The 23,679-nt window shown below is 53.5% G+C and overlaps 1 protein-coding gene across 1 annotated transcript; it reads right to left on the bottom strand.

The window, feature by feature from the left end:
• Nucleotides 1-16,236: 16,236 nt before the first annotated feature.
• Nucleotides 16,237-23,127, bottom strand: Cnpy1 (canopy FGF signaling regulator 1). Its single transcript, XM_042677257.1, has 3 exons — nucleotides 22,925-23,127; nucleotides 20,667-20,763; nucleotides 16,237-17,186 (listed from the first exon to the last, which is right to left on the bottom strand). Exons 1-3 carry the CDS (start codon nucleotides 23,066-23,068, stop codon nucleotides 17,149-17,151), a joined length of 279 nt encoding a protein of 92 aa, XP_042533191.1. The 5' UTR covers nucleotides 23,069-23,127; the 3' UTR covers nucleotides 16,237-17,148.
• Nucleotides 23,128-23,679: the final 552 nt, after the last annotated feature.

Consider the following 23,679-nt stretch of genomic DNA (forward strand, 5'->3'; position numbering starts at 1 on the left):
ATTTTATAATTATATCATTCAATTTAAGAAGCAATGCATTGTTAACCTCAAATTTTAACAGGAGTGAGGATTCAAAATAAAAAGGTCATCAATCTGCACTTTCACCAGGCTCTAGTGGCTGGTGGTGGTAGATCTACCTGTGTACCCACAGACAAAGAGGGCAAGACAGGAAGTTTCAGAGCCCAGGGGGCTGTGGAGGTGAGGGCTCCCAGCGCAGACCCTGTCTCAAATGCTGAAGACATGATCTGCATTTCTATTCTGCGAAGCTTGTCTGTGGAAGTAACACCCTACCGTCCCATTTGTAAGCCCACAGAGAATACCTCCTCCCTTCCTCCCCCTCCCTCCCTCTCTTCTCTCCCCTCTCTTCTTTTCTTCTTTTTTCTTGTGTTTGTACTGGGGCTTGAACTCAGGGCCTGGGAACTGTTGCTTAGCTGTTTTACTCAAAACTGGTACAGTACGACTTGAACCACAGCTCCACTCCTGACTTTTTGGAGGAGATGAGAGTCTCTTGGATTTTCCTGCCAGACTGGTGATCCTCAGATCTCAGTGGCCTGAGTAGCTAGGATTAAGAGGGTGAGTCCCAGCTGGGCTGGGAATCCCTGGGGTTTAAGGATCTCAAGCAGGCTGTAAGTGGAATCTTGAGGTGAAGGTCACAGCCCTGGCAGCCCTACAGGTGGCTCATTTCCTGTCCCGAACCCTGGGGTGCCTGGAGAAGATGGTCCGTGGGGTGGGACCTGATCAGTGTGCTGTGCTCTCTTCTCCTTCCCCTCTCCCCGCTGTCCTTCCCCTGCCCCCATCCCTCTTCCCCTTTCCCAGCCCTCAAGCTCCCCAGGAAGAGGCTTTCCAAGAGTTTGTGCAGCGTGGAAGGGCCTTAATAGCTCCAGGTCTGGATGAAGGTAAAATCCTCCAGCTCTTCTCCAACTGGATTCCAACACCAATGTGCGGGGCGGGAATACCTCTTATGCAGAGAGCAGAGTGCTTTTGGACTTCGAGCCCCACAGAAATGCACAGCAAGCCAGAGGAAGAGTGAATTCAAAGCCACCTGGAGCCACAGGCCCAAACCCGGTCCCAACACTCCGGTCCAGCGCCAACCTTCCAGCCCGAGGCCCAGTGAGGCCTCTCGGGCGGCCGGAAGTCACAGACACATTTCCACGCAGGTGAGAACATCAATCAGGGACCAAAAGCAAGTGTCACCCTTGCTTTAGCTCCTGGGAGATTTGCAGCCCCCCAGCCCAGCCCTCGCCCTTCCCCCCACAGGGGGTTTCATTCGCACTTTTAAAAAAAATGCTTCCTCGTCAAACTTGAATATGCAATGAGCCGCTGGAGCTTTGTGGCGGAAATATAATTAAACTGGTGAAAGGTGTAAAAGATAGAGAATGGGATGACATCAGGCCGATTTCACACTTGGCAGTCGGATAGCTGGGCCCAAGCCGCGCTCTCGCCACGCTAGGCAGATCAAAGTGCCCTGCCACTGCTAAAAAGGCAAAAGGAGACTTAACTATGCTAATCCCCAGGACAAATATATTTTAATCTTGTTAGAATACAAGTTAATGCTGCAGTGCAGTGGCTGAACTTGGTCAGGCAGTAGAGACCCAGTTTTATTTTAGTGATGAATGAGGTAGACCTCTTGGTTTATTCATCGATAATAAAAGTAAATTTACAAAACGAACCCCTTTTTTTGCCATGGCATCCCCCCATCTTGAGTTTTCCTGACTGGGGGTGGGGACCCTTGAGTTACTGCCCCCCCCACTCCCCCCCTACGCTCTGGCCGGTCCCCAGATGCAGCAGCCCTCCCTGGTCTTCCTGCAGAGGCCCCGACTGGTCCAGCTCCTTTGGCGGGAGGAGAAACAGGGAAACTCTGAAATTAATTAAAAGATTCTCCGAAGCAATCTGTTTCCCTTTAGGCCCGAGGTTTGACAACCAGGCCAATTCCTCTCCATCAACCCTCTCGCTTCAATTTTTACAATGTCAATTTTCATTACTATTAATTATTTGCCGGGCTCCAACTGTACATTTGGTGTTGCTCTGGTGAACACAAAAAGCGCCCCTGCCTTCTCCGCTCTGCCTTCATCTGAGCACCCAAGTTGGTGTGAGATGTCAGGCACGGGCTGCCCACAGCACTCCCCGGGAACTAGAACCATGGGGTAACATTTCAGAGGAGCCCCAGGAGTGTCTGGATCAGCTGAGCTTGCGTGAGCGTGCGCGAGGCCCGCCCTGGGCTGCGAGGTCACGGGGGGTTAAACTGTGCGGCAGAACCTGCGTGTGGAATATTGCTGATGGCAGCCGTCTAAAAGGCAATTTCTGTCTCTCTGCTCCAGGCTGTGTTAGAATTCCATGTGCCTCAGGCACAAACCTGCGGCTCCACCCGGCCTTCTGCAGCCCAGCCTCTGTCCCAGCAGGAGTTCCCTGCCAGGCTAAAGCACAGTGGCCCTCCTCCCCGCCCAATCCCCCCCCCCCCCAGGCCCTGGCAGGCTGCAGGGGATGGGCAAGGGGTAACAGGGTCCCCCAAGCCTGTCTTCATCATCCCCGATTTCCAGGGAGACTATCCAGTTCTGATTCCCCCTGTAAGGAAGCACACTGTAATTACCCTAAACAAGGGGCAATGGTACCCTACCACCAAAGGAGGACTGGAGGACCAGTGGGGGTCCCTTCTGGGCCATTCCTCCTAACCCCAGCTGTCAGGGGACACAACAGCACGGCCTAAAATGCTTCTTGCTCTCCAAATCCGATTTGCCAGATGTTTGGCTTCATTAGCTCTTTGTTTTTGTTTGTCTGATTTGAGTCTTTCAAGGTGCTGGGGATGGAGCCCAGGGCCTCACACACGCCAGAGAAGCGCTCCACCTCTGACGGTGGTACTGTCTAACGCGCACTGTGTACCAGCGAGGTCCTGGGGTTTTCCACTTGCCGAGGCTGCTGGGCAGCGCGCCCCTCAGGGCCGGAGGCTCAGCGCAGCCTCCCGGCTCTGGCTTCCCAAGTTGCTGGCAGCCTTTGCCAACCCTGGCCGGCAGACCCATCATTCTGGTCTGCCTCTGAAGCATGTGGCCTCCCACCCCCCGCCCCCGCGTGAATCTAGGTTCAGACTTGATTGAAGGCTTGCCCTAATTCTGTGTGACCCCCTGCCCAGTTTGACTGTATCTGCAGGGACCCTACTTTCAAATAAATTCATTCGTTCCAATGGGCAGGAACTGAGCCATGCCCGTGCGTGGATGCGTGTATGTTTGTGTGGATTCTCTTAAGCCACCCATGACTCTCCTTGGTGGCACTGGCCTCGCAGGCTGTGGATGTGGAGAGGGAGGGGAGGGCTCAGAGGTGGTGCAGCTGGGCTACTGGATTGGAAGAGAGGCATTACGTCACCCGCGACACAGTCCTGACTTAGTTTGGATGGGAGCAGACTGTGCATGTGTGATCGGGAGAAACTATCCAGAGAACGCAGCCATGCCTCTGCTCCCTCATCTGGAGTTGGCAGATGAGAACAGCAGTAGTTGGGGACTTGGAGTGTTGTCCCCAACCCACCAGATACTGACCCACGCCTGGGAGCCAGGTGCCCCAGCCCAAGCGGTGGGTGTGGGTGCCCTCTCTTCCTCTGCCTCTGCTGTCCTGGGTGCTCTGGGTTAGATGGGCACAGGACAGCCAGGCCCACACAGCCTGGCTCTTGTGTGACCTGGTGGAGCTGAGCATCTCCAACTGGAAGACGGTGAGACTAGGTGAAGGCACTGTTGGCCCAGGGTGACCCTGGGGACCCCATGATGACCACACTGCCCCTCGGGTCTCTAGGCCCAGCCCTGTGCTGGGAGAAAGGCGTCTTTAGCCCTTGTCTGCTCACATTTGCTTCTTCTTCCTTCTCATCCTTTCGTGCCTCTCCAGGCTCCAGAACGGAGTCTGTGGCTCAGGGAATGATTGGTGAGTGAGTGACTGAGTCAATGACTGGGTGAAAGATAGACTGGCCAGCCAATCAAGAGACTCCCTGAGCTGGGAGGGGGCGGGGCCACTCCTTGTAGACTTCCGCTCAAAAATCTGAGTCTGCTGATGAGGAGAGGAAGAGGGTCAGGGCCCCCTTGTCTCATTTTATTCAATCTTGGGAGCCCCAGTTTGATGCCAGGAGGAACAGCACCTCTCTACCTCCCAACTAGCACCTGTGTGTGGGCTAATATTGAGTGGAAACAGGCCAGCCTGTGAATGGTATCTGACCAGCACTCCAGGCTGCCATTCCCTTGGTGCTGGGTCCTGGCTTGGGGGAGAGGGGCTTTGCCAGCAAGCAGTACATTGTGTTCTGGGTTCTCCAGACCCCGCTCTGGCTCTGGACCTGTGAAGTCCCCAAGGCGGCCTGCCCTCTCAAAGGCTCTTCTGTTTTCCCTCCTTTCCCACACTCCCAACTTTACTGTGTTTGTCTGTCTCCCCTAAGGCCACAGTGACTCGGAAGAGTTCCTGTGTGCCTCCTCCACGCTCCTCAGACTTGGCAGCCAGAGGAGAAGCTGGAACAGCCATCCCCACGGAGGGGCAGCCGCATGTCACCCTCTCCGGATACTCTCAGTCACCAGCCACGCTCTGAGGCCGGCCAGAGGGATCCCAACATGGAGGCCTTCATGAGGAATATTCTGAAGTCCTTTGTCTCAAAGACTCCAGCTTCTGGGCTTCAGGTGTTGGGGGAGGGCGATACTCAGGCAAAACATTGGCCAGATCCCCTGGCTGGACGTGGATTTGTGGATCGCGACCCAAGAAAGACGGCAAGTTACTGTCACCTAGCCAAAGGTGCTTGGAGACCTATACAAAACGTATTTCCTGGCTGTCGCTGTGACCTCCCAGGGGACTTGTTTGCACACCAGGGGGAACAGAGACCACACTTGCCTACGTGTGGCAGCTGAGCAAAAGCTGCTGGGGGGGGGGTTGGACACCAGGGATGAAGGGGCACGCCCTGTGAGGCTCACCCATCCCTGCCCTCCACCCACCGCCCCTGCCACCTGCCACCGAGGGAGGCCAGCAGAGGCACGGGTCACAATGGCTGCCAGGGAGCCCAGTGCAGCTTTGTGGCGCTGGGCATGCTCCTTGCCCTATCTGTGCCTGTTCTTCTGCCTGGAAAATAAAGACAGTATTTAGGTACGTGGAGTTGCGGGAGGTCTGCCGTGGCCCCCAGATCTGGATGCCCGGGGACCCAGCTTCACTGGTCAGCTTCTAAGGTCTGCCTCCTGAGTGAGACTAGGACCTACCTCCTTGGGCCAGGGTCAGCGCCCCCCATGCCCACAGGGCCAGATGTGTGGTGCCCATCCTGCTGGGCACAGGGCACTGCCCCATGTGCTCAGAACAATGCCTGTGGGATGCTGGAGCCTGAGCTTCGGTTTCCACAGGCCTTGGGAGGCTTGGTGCCACCATCCTTCTCCTCTAAGTCCCAGCAGCTGTTCTCTGGCCCGGAGCTCTCGGGGAGCTGCCTGGGCAGTGCCAGCCCTGCCTTTGGGGCATCTTCCCTCCCTACAAGTCTCTCTGGGACGCACACTTCTCTCCGAGGGCCACCTTCTCTGCCCTTGCGGCCACCGTCACTCGCCAGTCCTCAAGTTCCAAGTGCTCAGATCCCGAGGGGGCAGGCTCTGGGCGTGGTGGGTAAAGAGAGTCTGTGTGTGTGGCTGCATTCACCCACCAGGCCACACCAGGTGTGCTAAGAAACCTGGTGTTCAAATCTGAGTCTGGCCAGGCGCCCATGGCTCATACCTGTCATCCTAGCTGCCCAAGAGGCTGAGATCTGAGGATCATGGTTCAAAGCTAGACCAGGCAGGAAAGTCTATGAGACTCATCTCCAATAAACTACCAGAAAACTGGAAGTGGTGCATAAACTACCAGAAAACCGGAAGTGGCGCTGTGGCTCAAGTGGTAGAGCACTCTCCTTGAGCTGAAGAGCTGAGGGACAGTGCCCAGGCCCAGAGTTTAGGCCCCACAACTGACAAAAATCAATCAATCAATCTGAGTCCGTAAGTGCTGCTAATGGTGTTCTGTGGTACCCAGAGCTGGAGCCTCAGATCAGATTGCCTCTGGACCCTGGCATGACTAATGCAGGCAGCACAGTGTGGGTGATGCCTTCCGCAGGCACCTGAAATCCAGCATCATGCCCACCCCTTGGTGCCAAGCGCTAGGCTGTGCCCCTGCGGATGCTCCCTCCGGGAAGCTGAGGCTCTGGGAGGCTGAGCTTTCCCGTTGTGTGTGTGTGTGTGTAGGGAGAGCCACTAGAGTAGCTGGGTGTGTAGGCTCCTGCATGTGTGGGTGTGGATAGCTCTGTGGGAACCTTGGGATCCCTGTCTCACCCTGCACCTGCCCAAACCCCGAAGGGGCAAGGCCCTGGGCATGGTGGGTAAAGAGAGTCTGCACCCAAGGAGATGGCTGCTAGGTGGGGGTGGGAGGCGTGTGTCAGGAGGGCCCTTTGTAGTGTCAGGTGACCAGGTCAGCTGGAACCAGGGCTGCATTGGCCTCCAGCCTGGGCTTGGTGGGAAGAATGGGTTCAGAACCATGGTTCCCGGGCAGGGAAGGCCCAGGATGTCAGGGCTGGGCTGGGCTGACACACACAAAATAAAGCTTGTAGCCGGGCGGATGGGGGAAGGATGGATCATTTAGATGAAGTCCAGAGCCACTGTGAGATTAGAGGGTACGAGGATCAAAGGCAGCCTTTGGTGACATTGGCAGCCGACGGGAGGAGGGAGACGAGCCCGCTGTGCGAGTCCAGAGGGAAGAGCTGGGGTCTGCACTGGCTCCAGGCAGCTCAGCAGAGACCGGGTACCCCAGGGGTGCGGGCAGAGCGGGACGAGGAGCCCCCGCGGCGGGCTCCCTTGGAGAACCTGGCTGTTCTGTCTGGGTCGGGCTGTGTCCTGCTTTGCGGGCAGCGCTGGGGCCGCCAGGTGCCTGGCAATGAGCACAGGATGGCAATATGTGCTCCGTTCGGTTGGTGGTCATGCCCGACATGAGTGGGCTGTGTCCAGGCCCATCCTGGACAGCCAGAGTCCTTGGAGACAGCAAAGCCCAGGCGCCCTCAGCCAGCTCAGCCCCCGGGAAGCCCGGCGAGCAGGGTTGGCCACTCACCACGCCCAGGATTCATGGCTCAGAGGCTCCCGGAGGAAGGGGTGCCTGGGGGCTGCCCCCAGCAACCGCACAGAGCCCTGGGAAGAGGCCAGCACTGAATGACCACGGGCTGCACGCATGGCTGCGTCTTCTGTGTGCTCGGCGTCTTTAGCGGAGGGAACACCACTGCCCAAGGAGAAAGGGAAGGCCATCCCAGGAAGTGCCGCGTCCGCTGTCAGGGCGACCTTTACATTTGTAATCAGGAGCCAGGGCGGCTGTGGCCTCTGGGCCTGGGGGCTTGGTGGGCTGGGAGGACGGGTCAGCCATTCCAGCCAGGAAAGCCGGGATGGCGGGGCTGGGCCTGGCCGAGAGAAAGGCTGGGCCACTGCATGCCCATCGGGTGAGGCCAAAAGTCTTCCTCTGGATGGTGTTTAGGCATGGGCATTTGATGAGCAAATACTCACTGTCCCCTGCTGGGCTTTAGCTCCCACAAGCAAGGAATTGGTGTCTGCATGCACCAGAGGCTTCCTGTGCTCTCTGTGCGGCCTATAGGCACTGTCCAGCCAGGGCGGCCTTGGGGCCTGAGGCCAGGCTTAGTGTCTGGAATGTTCTTCCTTTGTCTTTCTCTGTGCAGAGGGGAAGCTGAGGCAGGGGCTTAGCTGGAGACGTGGAGCCCCCCTGCCCAGGCCTGCGTTGCCATGGCTGGCTTCAGGCATCTGCTGGCAGGAAACACGGCTGTGGGGCTCTGTGTGCAGGGGAGAATGCGGGGGGGATGAGGTGGAAGACAGAGTTTTTTTTTTTAAATGAGCAAACAGTTGAGAGAACCCCATAGACACAAAGGGGAAAGTGGAGACGCTCCTTCAAAGGCTGTCGGAGCCAGGGGTTGGAGACAAGATGCAGCCACAGGTCAGGAGGGGCGGGAGGCGGGCGGAGGCCGGCCGTGGGCTTCTCCATGTATCTCACGGGGAGATGGAAATAGCACGCATGGTGTGCGCAGCTGGAAGAGGGAAGTGACGGGGTGCAGAGCTGGGGGGCGCCAGGGAACAGCGAGAGGTTGAGCCTGGATGAGGATGGAGGGGACCACCAAGCCCACACTTGAGAGTGGAATGTCAGAGAAAGGAGCCGCCGCCCTGCCTGACGCCAGGCCTGGGCTGCTAGCCCTCCCCAGCGCCCCCCCACGGGAGAGTGTGAGGACGCGAGGCAGCGGGGCGTGCCTGCCTGAAGGTGCAGGTTGGAGGCCTAGTCCACCTTTGCCGTGGCCCACGTCCCCGTCTGAGCTCACACGTCCCCTCCGTACTCGGTGTCAGCCACCGTGTCTGGTGGGGTGATGGTAGAAGCGTCCACGGCTAAGCTGGAGGACCGGGGGGAAGTCCTGGGCTACTGCCCAGAAATGGCCAAGCCCAGGGGATGGGCATCTGGGCTGGGAAAGAGGACTCCAGGCTCAGCCAGGATGCAGGATCTCCAGGACAAAGCTCCTGAAAGGAAACGTGAAGGGAAAACACACTTCTGTTGGTGAAGAGGGCAAAGCTCTGCCTACCTTCCCACCTAGGTTATTCAGTTAGGTGAAGAACTAGCCAGGCCCAGTGTCGGCAGACGTTTTCAGGACGCTATGGACTCAGTCTGCATCTCCAGGGCCTGCTGCTCGCCAGGCTTGCTCCGGAACTGTGGCAGCACGGGACCCAGCTGTGTTTTGCCTTCGTGAGGTGAAGGGGCCCTCCTCATGAACAGCTCCGCTCTGGCCTGCGAGCCGGCGGGGTCTGAGAGCGGTCTTGTCACCTGTTTTGTAGAGCCTGGGGAATGGGTGATGGAGGGTGAGGAGATGAATCTTCTAGTCCCCCTAATTGGACAATTCTGTTCTGTGGTTTTGGTTTCAGGTGATCCTCCGTGGCTCCCTTCCTGCTTCCTAAAAGCTTTTTAGAACTTGGCGTTTTACACGCTGTCTCTCTCAGGGTAGAAAGCGGAGACAGTCAATCTGTTTGGATGCCTTTGGGGATGGTGTGTCTGGACCACGACACACTTTAAGGCACAGAGCCGTGGGGAGGGAGTTGGAGTGGCCCACTGGGCTTATATAACCGAGGCTCTGATCAGCTGTGTTGCCTTGGGCCACACAGTTGGCCTCTCTGTGCTTTGGTCAGCAACCTAGCACGACTAGTTTCTGAGACTTTAGATTCTTTATCTCAGTTCCAAGAACTTGTGTGGGGAAAAAAATTCATCTTTGTCTTTGCCAGTTTGTCACTCCTGAAAATCAACCGGCTCTTTTCAGTGTGAACGGACATTGGGCTACAGGGCAGTGCCTGCCACACCGGGTAGTGCCTGCCACCAGGTCAGTCCGACCACAGGGTCCATGGCTGCGATCACAGAATACTACTTTTATTCTTCGCTACCCAAAAATGTGCCAACAGACTGCCCGCTAGATCTTGTTCTGAAAGGCAGGAGTGAAGAAAGACATCACAAGGAGAAGGTATTTTGTAGCCATTTGTACCTGACTGGTTTCCTTGTCATCCTGCTTATTTTATTTTGTGCATTAAAATGTATCCATCCAAGAAGGGCCTGTGCGCGGCTTTCCGGTGCGTGGAGAGGACTCTGAGCATTAAAAACCAGAAGCACAGGCACTGGGGAATGTCGAATGGCAAAGGATGTTTGCGAAAAGGACTATGGGTTCTCTAGGCCGGAGAACAGTGTTGTTATCTGAATGTACAAATACTAGCATCGCGGTGAGGGCTAAAAGACTGATCTGTGGCAACACCCTAGAATTCTCTGGAGCAGTCTGTTTCTGTGAAGATGACCTCAGATTGCCGACGCCCAGCCTTTCCCCAGCTCACCGGCTCAGCCACAGTGGCTGCTCCACGCCACCAGCACCAAGGGTCGCTGGCGGCACGGTCCCTGAGGTCTGTGTGCAGCCCAGCACCGTGCCGGGCCCCCGCACCCTACCTCGGTTCACTAACTCTGAGATGTCAGGGTGGAAGCCCTCTGACCCATCTTAACGAGTGTCAGCCTGGAAGTCCTGGTCCCCAGGCCAAAGCCCGGATTCCCGTCAGCTGAGGCCTCCCAGGGCTGGGCTGGGCGGCTGGGGGGGGGGGGGGGGGAAGGTGGGATTGCTGGGACTCTCAGGGAGGCAGCCAGCGGGTGCTGCAGTCTAGAGACCTGGCCTTGGACCTTGGTCACTTGCGTGGCTGCAGACCCTGACTCTGCCTTCCTGGGCGACGGGGTGGGGATGAGGGTGGGTTTTGCATGCTCCCCTGGGAGGGGCTTCGCGAGGTGTGCCAATGTTTGTCACCCTGGTGACAACAAGGACGCCACAGCCCCAGGGCCCGCAGGGCTCAGCTTGCCTGCGGGGCTCTGACCTCTGACCTCGATGGCGGAGGTCCCACAGCCACGTCCACACAGGCCCCTGCTGGGGAAGGTCCATGGGGGCGTCCGTGCCGAGTGTCCCCAGCGAGGAGGGCCCGTCGGCGATGGCCGCTGGCGTGGTGGACGCTCCCCCACAAGGCCTTCGAGGGAGAAAGCAGCCAGCGACCAACTGGCCACAGCCCCAGGCCGACAGCGCCGGCCCCACGGCAGACTCGTGGAGGGGCTCCGGCCCTTTCGTGCCCTCAGCACCCCGCGCTGCCAGGGTCTCAGTCAGAGCCGGGTGAACGGGTTCTACTCTACCGATGATGAAAGAGAAAGGGAGAATCCTCCCCGGCAGGATGTGTGCTGAGCCTGTGGTGTAGACTGTACCCGCTCTGTGCCCCCGACGGTCAGCGGCCGTGCCAGGTGGCAGCTGGCTCCACGCTGGCCTGTGGCTTCCTGGAGGGAACGGAGGACCGGACGCACTTCGTCTTCCTGCAAAGTAACCTGCCACAGGAGCCCGGCGCCACGCACCTGTTTCCCACCCAACATAAAGCAGGGCCGGGAAGAAGCCTGGTTGGAGAGGACCTCCCTCTATTCCGCCACACACCTGACGCCTCTTCTGGGCCTGACGCCTCTTCCTTCAGAGCCCGGCTGCCAGGCCTCCATCCTCTCCTCCTGGCCTCCCTACTGCTCTTTCCTACCCCTGGCCCCTGACCACAGAGCACGGCTTCCTCCCTGACTCTCCCACGGGCAGAGTGTGCCCACAGTGGCCGCAGCCCCTTTTCTAGGCCCGCTGCTCCCTCCGCGGAGCCCGGCTCTGCCCAGAGGCGGCTTGCTGATGGAGACAGAGCCCAGGCTGGGCCCCCTCCCCACGCCTGTGCTGGCCAGGGGCACCCGGCCGCCACACGACCGCCCCTCGTGTCTTCTGTTGCTGTCCACGGCCTCAGTTCCTAGTGGTCATGAGCACAGGCTCGGGAGGGGACACGCGCGTGGGCTGAGGGGACAAAGGCGGCCATGTGCCGTGGAGCAGGTGCACTGTGAGGGCGGTGGCACTTCCGCTCTGTGTGGGGAGGGACAGGCAGCAGCCGCCCACCACTGCCCATGGCGTCCAGGCGCGGGGTCTTGCAGGCCGGTGCCCACCGCCCTCCGTGCCTGGGCACGGGTCAGTGGGCTACTCCTGGCCTTTTCTCTCAGGCCTGACCGGTGTACTGTGTGACTTTGGGGACCTCTGTCTCCAGTTGGGGAGTAGTGACCACTCAGCTAGCCCAGATCAGCACCCAGCCTAGCAGCCCCAGCACTGTGCTTGGGCTTTTGGAGCAGCGGATCGAAGCCACTGAGTCACGGGAAGGGCTCTCGTCGGCTCATTGCTCTTCTCTCCGACAAGGCTTTGTCGGGCCGGTCGTGGCGTTTGTCCTTTTGGGATGTGGACTGACCGGCAAGGATAGCCCTGCTTGAGGGCCCGGGCTGCCCGCTGAGGACAGGGCAGCCAGAGAGCTTGGCTGGCCGGCCAGCTGGCCCGGCGGAGGGGCACCCCTCCTCCCTGCCCGGCCACATGCCGTGGTGTCAGCTGGATGCCACGCCCCTCATCCGGGCAGCTCACCAGTACATAGAAGAGAGCCCGGATGAGGACCCGCGGTGGGCCTGGGTGTGAGACCCACTCATCAGGGAGGAAAATAGGATGCATTTCTTAGACACAAAATCCAGCTCTTTGGCTCCCCGCATGGAAAGCGGGTGCGGGGCGCAGGGCATGCTTCCAGCGAAGGCCGCCGGCTGGGTGCCGCTCCTCTGCAGGAAGGTCTCCCCATGGCCATGGTGGGTGCCCCCGGCAGGCCTCGGCCCTTGGGGTTCAGGAAGAGAGGAGCCCCATACTGCATGCTCCGCCCTGGCCACTGGGCTGATCCAGGGAGCACACCCACGGTTACTTGGCGGACATGACATCAGCATCTCTTGCCCACCATTTCGGGGTATTGTTTTTCTTTAAAGAAGCCAAAAAAGTGACTGTGGTCCCCTTTAATCTTGGCGCATTAATATTTAATCTGGGCGGGGCTTACGTATAAAGGCTGTCCAAGGGTATGTTTCATCCTAAAGGTCAAACTATTTGCTAACCTATGAAGCCTGCCTTTGTATCAGATTCCTTCTGTGTTATTTTGTTGTTGTTGGTTGTGGGGCCTGAACTCCGGGCCTGGGCGCTGTCCCTCAGCTCTTCAGCTCCAGGCTAGCGCTCTACCACTTGAGCCACAGCACCAGTTCAGGCTTTTTTTTTCTTCTGCTTATGAGGTGCTGAGGAATCGATCCCAGGGCCTCATGCATGCAAGGCAAGCGCTCTACCACCTTCCCAGCCCAATTCCTCCTGTTTTAATACTGCTTGCTATTTAACAGACTCATTTTTAATAGACACCGAATAGTCTATTTTTCACAGTTCCGCTTTCTTCTGTAAACCAGAGGGCATGGCGGTGGCTCCTCAGGGCCCTCGATGAAGAACAACAGGGAAAAGAGGAGATTTCCATCAGACAACGGAAATCACTGGACTGAAATCTCTCTCCCTCAGAGGGGCGCCACCTCAGGATGCCAGTCACCTTTTGCCAGCTAAGTTCAGACAATCTGCCATAGAGCAAATCCCCCCTGTCCAGAAAGCTGCCATGAGCCCAACCTTAGCACAACGCCAGAGGCACGTTCAGGCTCTATGTCTCAACCTTGAGGATGTATGAATATTTCAACTTAGCACTGGAAGGATCTTTCTGAGTCTCAGCCATGCTTAATTAGCTGGCTCTGGGAATTCAGTGCTCTGGTCTGGAGCCTCAGACAACCACATATCAACATGCCTGAGAGAAAGTTCCAGAATCCTCAGGAGCTTGTTGCAAAGCCCACTCACACATTGCTGATAGGTGGATGACCTGATGATGGGTTCAGACTCGTTTTCTCTAGCCTTTGGGTTCCAGGGAGCAGGGCCATCTATTTAATTAATCGGAAGCTTTATTGTTCAGGCTTTTCCTTTGTCTTACTGTTTGCAGGGGATAAAACTGAGCACACAGGGCTGTTAAAATCTGGGTTCTGGAATAATGACACCTATTATAAGATCTAATGTATTTCCACTGTAGTCTCATAGCTTATTTGCCTTCCAATAACTTCTTGATACATTAAATATGTTTAATAATTCTTGCTGTTGTGGAATCGAGTATTTTCTGTGGGTCGTCACTTCAAGTATTTTTGTTACTTTCATGAAAATCTTGAGATGAAATAATTCTCAAGATAAGGAGTATAGACACCATGTAGGAAATTTCTAGATGTTGCTCTGAAACGAAGAATTTCCAGATCTACACTTCAGAGCAACAAAAGCGCTGGCTGAATCCTCCATGTCCCAATTTTATTTACTTATGTCATATGTTCATTTACTTACGTCTGTATGCACTTACTTATGTGTTTAGGTTTCTTTCCACCTATGTGTGCATCCATTTCATACTTCCTCGGAGAACCCAGAGGACAGAAAACTTCCTCTGGTGCTTCAGACTCATACCAACCCTGCAGAAGCAAACTCTGGTCTCCTGGTGACAATGAGCCATCGACACCTGCCTTGGTCCAGGCAGCTCGTGGGCATCCTTCCTTCTTCGGAAGCAGGGGACCAGGCCGGGGGCCAGGCAGGAAATCAGGCAGCGAGCAGACTCCAGAAGGAACACACAATTGCCTGCTTCTTTTCCTAGGTGATTTAATTTCTAGGCAAATAATCTCTATTATCTCCATATTCCAGCTTCATCCATTGCATTTGACCATTTTATCCATTTAGTTTCACTGCTCTAAAAGCAAACACCCTGTAGAACTTGATAAGTTTGTGGAGAAGAATTAAATTATAGGTAGAGAACCATGAACACAACTTCACTGGCATCTAACATGTATTTTTATTGTGATGATCGAACAACAGTATTATCTTGGTACCAAGCTGTGGTGTATGCTACTGCATGGGCTTCGACCTATAGATTAGCTCACAAATATCTACTTCGTTTAAACAAAAACTACAAATCGTACATGGGGAAGAAAAGCTTCTACTCATATCCCACTAGTAGCTGAATTTTGAGCTTGATACAGAGTTTAGACTTTTTTACTTGATAAAGCTATTGCATCAATAAACATCAATATACACGGAGAAATCAGTGTACAAAATCTTGCCTAGACTCTACTTTTCTGGGGCTTGTCTTGGTAAATGAAGTATTGATCTTCCCCATTTAGGACTTGGACTCAATTCTGCCCTGCACTCAGTGGAGTGGAGTCACCCATCTTGGTTTGTTCACATAACAAAGATGCTGTTTGTCTCAGCGGCTTTGGTCTGTCGGTTATGGAGACAGGTTAGTGCCAGTCTTCCATGGAGACCCAAACAAACATAAATCCAACCCAAAATGCCTTGCCACAGCCAGTTCTCCTCATTATTTTAACAAGCCATCGCCCTGGTCTTCCCAGAAACATACATTCATACATACATTTATTACCTACCGACTAGAATCAGGTTGGTCTTCATCAACTTTGAATAACTTTGCTTCCACATCCTAGATGTTGCTTTTGTTCTCTTTTCTTTTTCTTTTTTGGCTTGTTTAGGTTTTCGTCCCCTCCCCCTCAGCTTGTTTGTCTTTGTTTTGGGTCGGTAAGTGTCATTTTAAAGGCAGGGAGGAAGGCCAGAGGCAGCCATTGTCTCCCTGCTGTTCATGAGCAGAGTGGGGAACATCCCTGGCACCCAGAGGGGAGCAGCGGGGGGCTGCACACACATGCACGCGCGCGCGCGCGCGCGCGCACACACACACACACACACACACACACACACACACACACACACACACACACAGAAATGCAGGCTCAGAGTTCCGTTTTCGCATTCAAACCTAGTTGTTATCTGTCACCCAGCAAGCCATACTCACACAAGCTCAAAAAGTCTGAACTAGAAAAAGAAAAATGTATACAAATCATGAGATTTCAAAAACAGGGTAAGACTTTTTACTGGGAAAATCCAGGAAAAAAAAAAACAACAACAACCATAGGGAACGCCATATTTGGCGAAAACCTGGGTGCTCATGGTAAACGCCAAGGTGCCTGGTTCTGTCCAACAAAAGCAGAAGCCACAGCGCATGACCACGGCGTGTGACCAGCCAGCAGGAGAGGGCCTCTCTCCACGTCTGCTCAGGGGGGGAACTGGACCATCATCCTCTTCCTTCCCACAGACCTATCTGTACTGAAGAATTTTTACCAACTACTGACAAGGATGTGCAGACAAAGGCAGAAACACTTGTACGGGGGTGGCCGGACAAGCTTCACCGGTGTTTCAGGCCAGTGCCAGGCCCCTCCCTCCCGCCCTTCCCCACCCTGGTCCCTGGTGCTCTGAGAAGTCCTTGTACCTTTTCCAGGAGCGGTCAAGTTAGGAAACTGTTCGTGAGATCCAAACTAATCTTAAAGAGAGTTTAAGACATAGGAATTGTGTTTTAAGTAGCACTACCCTGTTTTTACTATGCTACTAGAAAATAATACGAACTATACTAAATCTTATTTCCCTCTTCTATTGGCCACAAGGCAAGATCATGAAACACTAACCCAGATACCAAAAGGTAAATAATCAGCTAGATAAATCAATACACACTCTTTCTCAAATCCCAAATAAATAAGTGACACTAACTTAAGACTATTACTTAATATGATTATAGATGGGAGAAAATAAAAATTTCTTCTTGTTAGTTTTGGAAATTTTTCTAAATTTAAGAATTATTTTCTGCTAAAGACCCAATTGAATTGTTAATTGTGCAATTTTTAGGTAATTATGTGACACACTAGCCAACTGTTTTTAGCTTTTTTTAAATATAGAAATTATATCATGCTATCCACTCAATTCTTCTTTCTGGCAAGAGTGATAATTTCTTTATTAAAATAAATGTAGACTGTGCCCTAACATGTGCAATAATTAAAATCAGAATCTACCAAATGCAAAATTAATAGCCAGGGGTAACTGCCTTTACACTTCCTACAATATTGAATGTGGACAAAAAGACATTGGCAACCAATCCCAGCTCCCCTTATACCCTCTTCTAGCGGTGAAATCTACACACTAAATAAAATCTTGGGGAAAAGTCACCTAGGAGACTTTGCAACATAGCCATGTTCACTTCTGTTAAATTTAATGTACAATCTGGTGGTCTTCAGTCAACTTCCAAAACATCCACACCCAGAATGCAACTTCAAGGAAGACCAATGTAACTAGTGCTTACAGCAAGAAGTAGCTGGCATCTATATCCATTCCACTAAAATTTGGAGATAAGTTTTAAAACTTAGACTTTCTAGAAATCTAAATTTCATTCCTGATAAGTGGGATGGTTCTTTTTTACTTTATTACCAATAACAAATTACATTCTTCCAGATTTGGAATTAGTTGTAACAGCATTCCTTAAGTTTGTGCCCAATCAAATATTTGAAAATACAATCAAGTTCTTACCAAATAGCATATTACATTTGGGATGTATGAAATATAGAGTACTCTATGAAATATAGAGTAAATCTCTGTTTAGCTTTTGAAATGTCTTCACTTTTTCTCACAACCAAATTGAATGCTGTGTTTGCAAGGCTGTTTGTATCCAAATCTGCACAGGAAATTTAAGTTTTATGCTTCACCTATGGGAAGTTTATCATGGGATTTATCATGATGTCAAACAACAAATTTTCAAAACAATATCATGCAGGGGACAAAGTACAGAGACTAGACCTGTGGACATAATGCAGGATGTGAGCTCCTTCCACAACAGTGTCACCTCTCTCCTAGAGCTCTGTATGATTCGCAGAAGTTCCACACAGATCTGGGGGGAAAAAATAAGTAGCATCACTATTGTGCTCAATACCAGACCATTCATTCATTTGTCTCCCACAAGAAGAACGTACTGGAGGGGAGTATTTTAAAGCTTTGATGACAGAATATTCCAAATCCATGCAAAAGCAGAAAGCATCTTCTATCCCCTGGACCCTGCCCAGGCTTCCATGATGATCTGTGCTGCCTCAGAGCGCTTCAGAGCAAGGCCAAGTGTGTGTCTCACCCACAGTGAGCCCCCTCCCCCACCCACCTCCGAGAGGAAGAAGCGAGGAAGGGCATCGAGCCCAAGAGACAAGGAAATATTTTGATTCTTACTATTTTTCCAATTGAAGGCAATGAATGCAAATTCTATGTAGAAAAGCTAGGGGTTATTTTAGCCACATAATTTATTTAAAATATTCTAGCCTTTGGAAGTAATTGTTTTATAGAGCAGAATTTATATCTACCTTTTTGGTAGCATTTATATCACCCTTTGGGTTAAAAAGTCTACACAGAAAGGTAAAAAAATGTTTGTATATTAAATGTAGAAGACATGTTTCTTGATACTTTACAATGTATGCTATTGTATTAAAATGGGTATGTATGTGGCCAATACTGCAGTTGTGGTGTTTCTAAAATGTCAAGATCTGATATTAGAAAAGTGACAGTTAAATACAGAATATACTTAGATATTCCTACTTATAACTGTCACACAGTCTTCTAAACAAAAGAATATTCTCCCATTTATGTTCCACACAGAGTAAGCGTAGTTGTTCTCTGAACCACATCCTAGATCACATCAAGATTTTAAGCACTGTAATTTCAAGACACTGACAGAGTGTGAGAAGCCTGGGTCCTATGCCCAGGCCATTCCACCAGGACAATCTCATGAATTCACCCTTTCTTTTGCCTAGGGAAAAAAGATGCATGGAGGGCCCTCCCCTCCCCCGTCCCTGAGCAGAGCACTGGGGAGCTCACCCAGCCGGCACACAGCCCTGCGCGGCCTCTCCACACCCAGATAACTCAGTAGCCTTCACCGAGGTCTCTTCTGCCCATCCATGATGGGAGAACAGTCTTCATGAAAACCTCACCAAACTGGCACTTCTGGACTCAAACACCATCCTCCTAACTTTGCCATAAGGTAGATGTCTCCGGCCTACCCTCTAATTTTTGTGTAGGTGGGTGGAGGTGCGAGGCTACTAAATTTTGGGGCTTTGGATGTGTTCTCATCTGCCTTATTACAGATGCAGCGAATGCATCTATAAACCATAGAAAAAAGCAAAATCTATGCACATACAATTTGTATGTTAAATATAGAAAGTAAATTTCTAATGACATCTTCTAAATATGTCTTTCTTGGAAAGGGAACATTTTCCTAGCACCCACTAACTCAGTATGGCACCTTGCACGTATTATACACTAGGAATAGTTGGTGGCGAATGTAAAGTTTCATGACCTCTAGCACACACATGCACACACATAGGCACAGGAGAACACACACATACACACACACACACACACACACACAGTCACATCTCTAAACATTATTTCAACTGCAGAGATCAGATCACAGCAGAGCTGTGTGTGTAGTACACAGAGGACTGTATTTCCAAACAGAACACAACTGTTCTGCTCTGGTGAGAAGCTTACTGAGCTGTGTTTTAGATCATGTTTCAAGGCAGCTGGAGTTTTCTTTGACATTAAAATCTTACTTTTTATACCAAGGTTGAAATGCTCTGTGATGTCATTCTCATAGAAGATTTTTTTTTTATCATTGGCTGTTGCTTCAGTTTTTTTTCCTAGCAATAATTTTTAAATCTAAAAACAACCCAAGCCTTGTTTACTTTGTTACTTCAATAGTAGGACTGAGGGGGAGTTTAGTCTCTAAAATTAATTTATTCCCAGTTTTTCACTTTTGAACGGTGTGCAGCACCCATAGTTGTTTTGTGAAGAAATAACTTGGAAGAACTCAGCCCTGTGCTACCGCCCCAGAGCCCTTCCTGCTGTGTGGCGGCTTCTGACTCCAGCTCCCAGTTAAAAAAACAACACAAAACCCTAACCATCCAGCAGTCTCCAGTCCATACTACCAACACCACCCATCTCAGGCTTATTCTCTAAGCTTGTATTTTCTGTGGCTAATATCAATTTTCATTACTATTGGAAGTATGCTGAAGGAATGATAGAGGCCAAGTCACGATACTTGCTGTACTTCTCCAGAACCTTCCTTCAGGGGTGATAGTGACCAGAAGCAGTGGGCGGAATTCTCCCATCTTTCGGTCACGTTTCACAAGTGTTCATGAATGTATTTGACTTTCAGGTGTCTACCTAAAGAACTCCTCATAACAAACACTCTTCAAGTTATTTCATTGCATTTTTCCTCCATTGAAAGTGGATTTAAATAGAAAAGAATCCAGTATCCACAGACAGTAAAAAAACCTCAGTTGTTGTTAGTGTGAATGTGACGGTCTGGTCTGAGAATTTACCTACAATCCCACAGTAACTTATTTTTAAGGACTTAGGAGCTAAATTTGATAAAGTGGATTTTGGTGAATATATCTGCTAAACGCTAATTATCTCAAACTTCTACGTGGCTAAAAATTTACATTGGCTTTAATCAATATATTAATCTATACAAATGTTTCAGTATATTGACCGATTCATACTGATGTAAAGCCAGTATACTACTACATCCCTTTTCGTGTATATACAATCATTTCCTTCCCAAAGGTATCTGAGAGGAATGTACAACTTATACATGTGTCAAGTATTAGCCCTAACTTTACATTCATCCATCTGAAGCTGGGCCAGGGATAATGACTAGACCTTGGTATACAATAATGATTATCTATTTATTTTCCCTAGCTTCTAAGCGTGTGTGTGTGTGTGTGTGTGTGTGTGTGTGTGTGTGTGTGTGTGTGTGTATGAGAATAGTAGGTACGATTACAGTCTACCCTCTAATCCAGAAAAAATATTCTTTTGAATGTAGCTGCTCTGGGAAAGAACCCTGAAAAAAAATATAGCACAATATCCCTCAAACAAAAACGTTACAAGTTTTCTTACTAAAATAAAAATCCTGTCTTCCACAGGTAGAGTCAATATTCAAGTCATAAAGAAAGACTCCTTGCTCGGACAGGATGGAAAATCCAAAGTCTGCACATTTAAATCGGCTGGTTCTCCGTCCACTGAACTCGCGGCAAAGGAAGAGGAACTCACGGGAAGGAAGAGGAGAGGGGGGAGCACAGGTCAGCCCTATTGCTGACAGAAGACTCAGCCCGGTTCCCAGAACCCTGTGTGAGCCACGGCTCACTGCCAGGCAGCCAGACTTGTTCTGCAAAACAAGATGTGTGTGTGTGTGTGTGTGAGAGAGAGAGAGAGAGAGAGAGAGAGAGAGAGAGAGAGAGAGAGAGAGGGGGGGGGGGGGGGAGGGAGGGAGAGAGGGAGGGAGGGAGTGAGAGAGGGGGCTGAGCGCATGTTACATCAGACACAGTACCTGATTTCTCACTGCACAGCTTGTCAGCTAGATAGTGTGCCTCCTGGGCGATCAGTGAGAATATCTCATCTTCATACTCTTCTATTATCGTTTCACACTGCAGAGACACAGTAACAACATGTGTGTATAGAGAGGCGCGCAGTGGCAGGGCGCCTTCCGAGGAAGCTCTTAGCACCATTTTCTTAGCAAAACATATGAAACCCTGTGAGGCAGGTAGCTCATTTTTCTTAGCAGTTTGGTTTACTACATCACTGCATTAGATCAACTTTCTCCCCAGAATGCTAATTACATCATTTCCTGGGACTTAACTATGGGAGTAGTTTGTGGAGGAGGTAGAGGAAGAGGAGGAGGAGGAGGAGGAGAATAAGAAAGAAGGAAAATGGCTCTTTGTATTTTCTTTTCCTAAAATTGGAATGCACGCCATAGGAAAAAATGGATTCTCTATTTAGGGAGCTGAAAAGTCTCAACTTTTTCCATCTTCCTAGACATCTTAAAGAACAAAGCTCCCAGAAATGGTTAAACCAGTTTCCTTCCCACTTAGCATAACAATCCATTTTGTGGTTTTAAAGAAGAAAAACAATTAAGCTTCCGTGAAGGCGATCAAAACAAAGGGGTCGCAGGTTTCAGGGAGGAGAAAGTACCCTGCAGTGACAGGAAAATTTCTTTGCCACAATTTAGAGAGCTAGCCAAAATTTCATTTAGCTGCAAAAATAAGAAAGAATAACACCCTGACAGCTGCCAGCAGAGCTCTGACTTGCCCCTGAATCTGAAGATCCTAAATTACTGCTGGACTAAGTTTCTTCCTTGAAAAAGCGAGAGCAGGTGACACTTTTGGAACCGTGAGGACGCGGCAGGCCCTGGCTTAGCGACTTGGAACTCATTTTCTGAGTTCATTAAGAAAGACTCTAATTTTTTTAAATGCCATTTAAAACTATTTTAATTCCACCACGGTGTGTTTATTTAAAACCCGTGAACTACAAACACTAACACTGACATTCCTATTTCAAGGGACTTTTAACCCGAATCGCTGCCCTCGCTTTTTAATTAAAATGAACTCTCCAAATGTCAGCCCCGGCCTTGTTCCGGGGCCTCCACGGCTGACATTTGGGCTAATTCGAGCCCTTAATACATTTTTTAAACAGGCCTGCCCGTCACCCGCGTGATTCGCAGCCCTAAGCAAAGTGAACTATATTGCAGTGTACTTTTGCCTGCACAGGCCAGCATGTGTGTAAAATAAACATGGTTCTGGAAGGACGTCTGGCTCGACGCCAGCGAACACCCAGGCCTTGACTTGAGTTAACCGGGCGGTGGGGTCTTCCTCCGGTGGGGTCTGGGGGGTGACCGGGCCTCCATCCCCACCCTGGGGCCGCGACCTTCCCAAGCAGCCGGCGCTCTCTCTCGATTCTGAGCTGGGAGCCACGGCCCGGTCCCGGACGGGAGCCTGGGGCGCCGAGCTCCGCGCCTGGCCGCGCGCCGGGCTCTGCCGGCGGCGGGCGCGGTTCCGTGGGGCCCGGCCTCTTCCGGGTCGCGCCCCTCGGGTGGGGTCGGGGTCTCCCCACAGCCCCCATGCCGAGCTCGCTGCCGGTCGCCGTCGGGACGTGGAGCGCGCGGGCCCCGGCGCGCAGAGCGCGGCACCGGGCGCAGCGCGGGGAGCCGGGCCCCGGGGAGCGGGGTGGGGTGGGGGGCTAGGACGCCAGGGAGCCGCGGGGAGCAGGGGCCCGGGGAACCGCGAGGGGCCGGGGACCCCGGGGAGCGGGGCGGGGGGCCGGGGACCCCGGGGAGCGGGGCGGGGGGCCGGGGACCCGGGGAGCGGGGCGGGGGGCCGGGGACCCCGGGGAACGGGGCCGGGGACCCGGGGAGCGGGGCGGGGGGCCGGGGACCCCGGGGAGCGGGGCCGGGGACCCGGGGAGCGGGGCGGGGGGCCGGGAACCCCAGGGAGCGGGGCGGGGGGGCCGGGGACCCCGGGGAGCGGGGCGGGGGGCCGGGGACCCGGGGAGCGGGGCGGGGGGCCGAGGACCCCGGGGAGCGGGGCGGGGGGCCGAGGACCCCGGGGAGCGGGGCCGGGGACCCGGGGAGCGGGGCGGGGGGCCGGGGACCCCGGGGAGCGGGGCGGGGGGCCGGGGACCCCGGGGAGCGGGGCGGGGGTCCGGGGACCCCGGGGAGCGGGGCGGGGGGCCGGGAACCCCGGGGAGCGGGGCGGGGGGCCGGGGACCCCGGGGAGCGGGGCGGGGGGCCGGGGTCCCGAGGAGCCGGCTTACCGCGAACTTCAAAGGCCAGTAGGCGTCGGAGTAGAAGAAGAACTTCTTGTACTCGGGGTAGATCTTGTCGCCCCTCCGCGGCGCGTAGCGCTTGAACCTCTTCCGCTGGGTCTCCGGGTCCTCGTCCAGCTGGTAGTCGTTCATACGCTCGCACACCTTGTCCAGGAGGTCGGTGAGGAAGGCCTCGGACTGCGCCAGGGGGACCTGCGGGGAGGGCGGGAGGGCTGGGCCGGAGGGGAGGGCAGGCGGGGAGGGCTGGAGGGGCCGGGCGGGAGGGGAGGGCTCCAAGGGCTGGGCCGGCGGGGAGGGCGGGCGGGGAGGGCCCGAGGGGCCGGGCCGGCTGGGAGGACCCGAGGGGAGGGCTCCAACGGCTGGGCCGGAGGGGAGGGCGGGCGGGGAGGACCCGAGGGGCCGGCCGCCTGCGCGCCCCGTCCGGCCTGGGCAGCGCGGCCCGGGGCCCCCGCCCCGGCTCCTGGCCAAGAGTGGACGGACGAACACGCGCAACACACCAGAGCCCAGGCCCACGGGCACGGCCGCTTTCCAAAGTCATGGCCTGCTGCAGAATAAAGCTCCGAAGCCGAGGAGGAGGGAGGGAGAGTGGAGGGGGGAGAGGGCGGCAGAGCCGGCCGAGTGCGGGCTGGACCCACAGGCCGCCCTCCCCGCGCCCCGCTCGGCTCCGCTCTGGGGCGTCGGGGGCCGGGAGGGCGCGGGCCGAGCTGGTCGCCGGGCCGCCCGGGAGGCGAGGCGCGCGTGGG

The sequence above is a fragment of the Dipodomys spectabilis genome, unplaced genomic scaffold, assembly GCF_019054845.1.
Source record: "Dipodomys spectabilis isolate Male_0828 unplaced genomic scaffold, ASM1905484v1 ptg000034l, whole genome shotgun sequence".
NCBI classification, from domain to species: domain Eukaryota; kingdom Metazoa; phylum Chordata; class Mammalia; order Rodentia; family Heteromyidae; genus Dipodomys; species Dipodomys spectabilis.

Bases quoted from the DNA above. Each gene is read 5' to 3' on its own strand.
- Cnpy1 (XM_042677257.1), bottom strand. From the start codon at position 23,068: ATGAACGACTACCAGCTGGACGAGGACCCGGAGACCCAGCGGAAGAGG. The intron at 20,764-22,924 runs GTAAGCCGGCTC...GTGTCTCTGCAG, and splicing joins ACTGGCCTTTGAAGTTCGCG to TGTGAAACGATAATAGAAGA. The intron at 17,187-20,666 runs GTACTGTGTCTG...TTTTCCCCCCAG, and splicing joins GCTGTGCAGTGAGAAATCAG to ATCTGTGTGGAACTTCTGCG.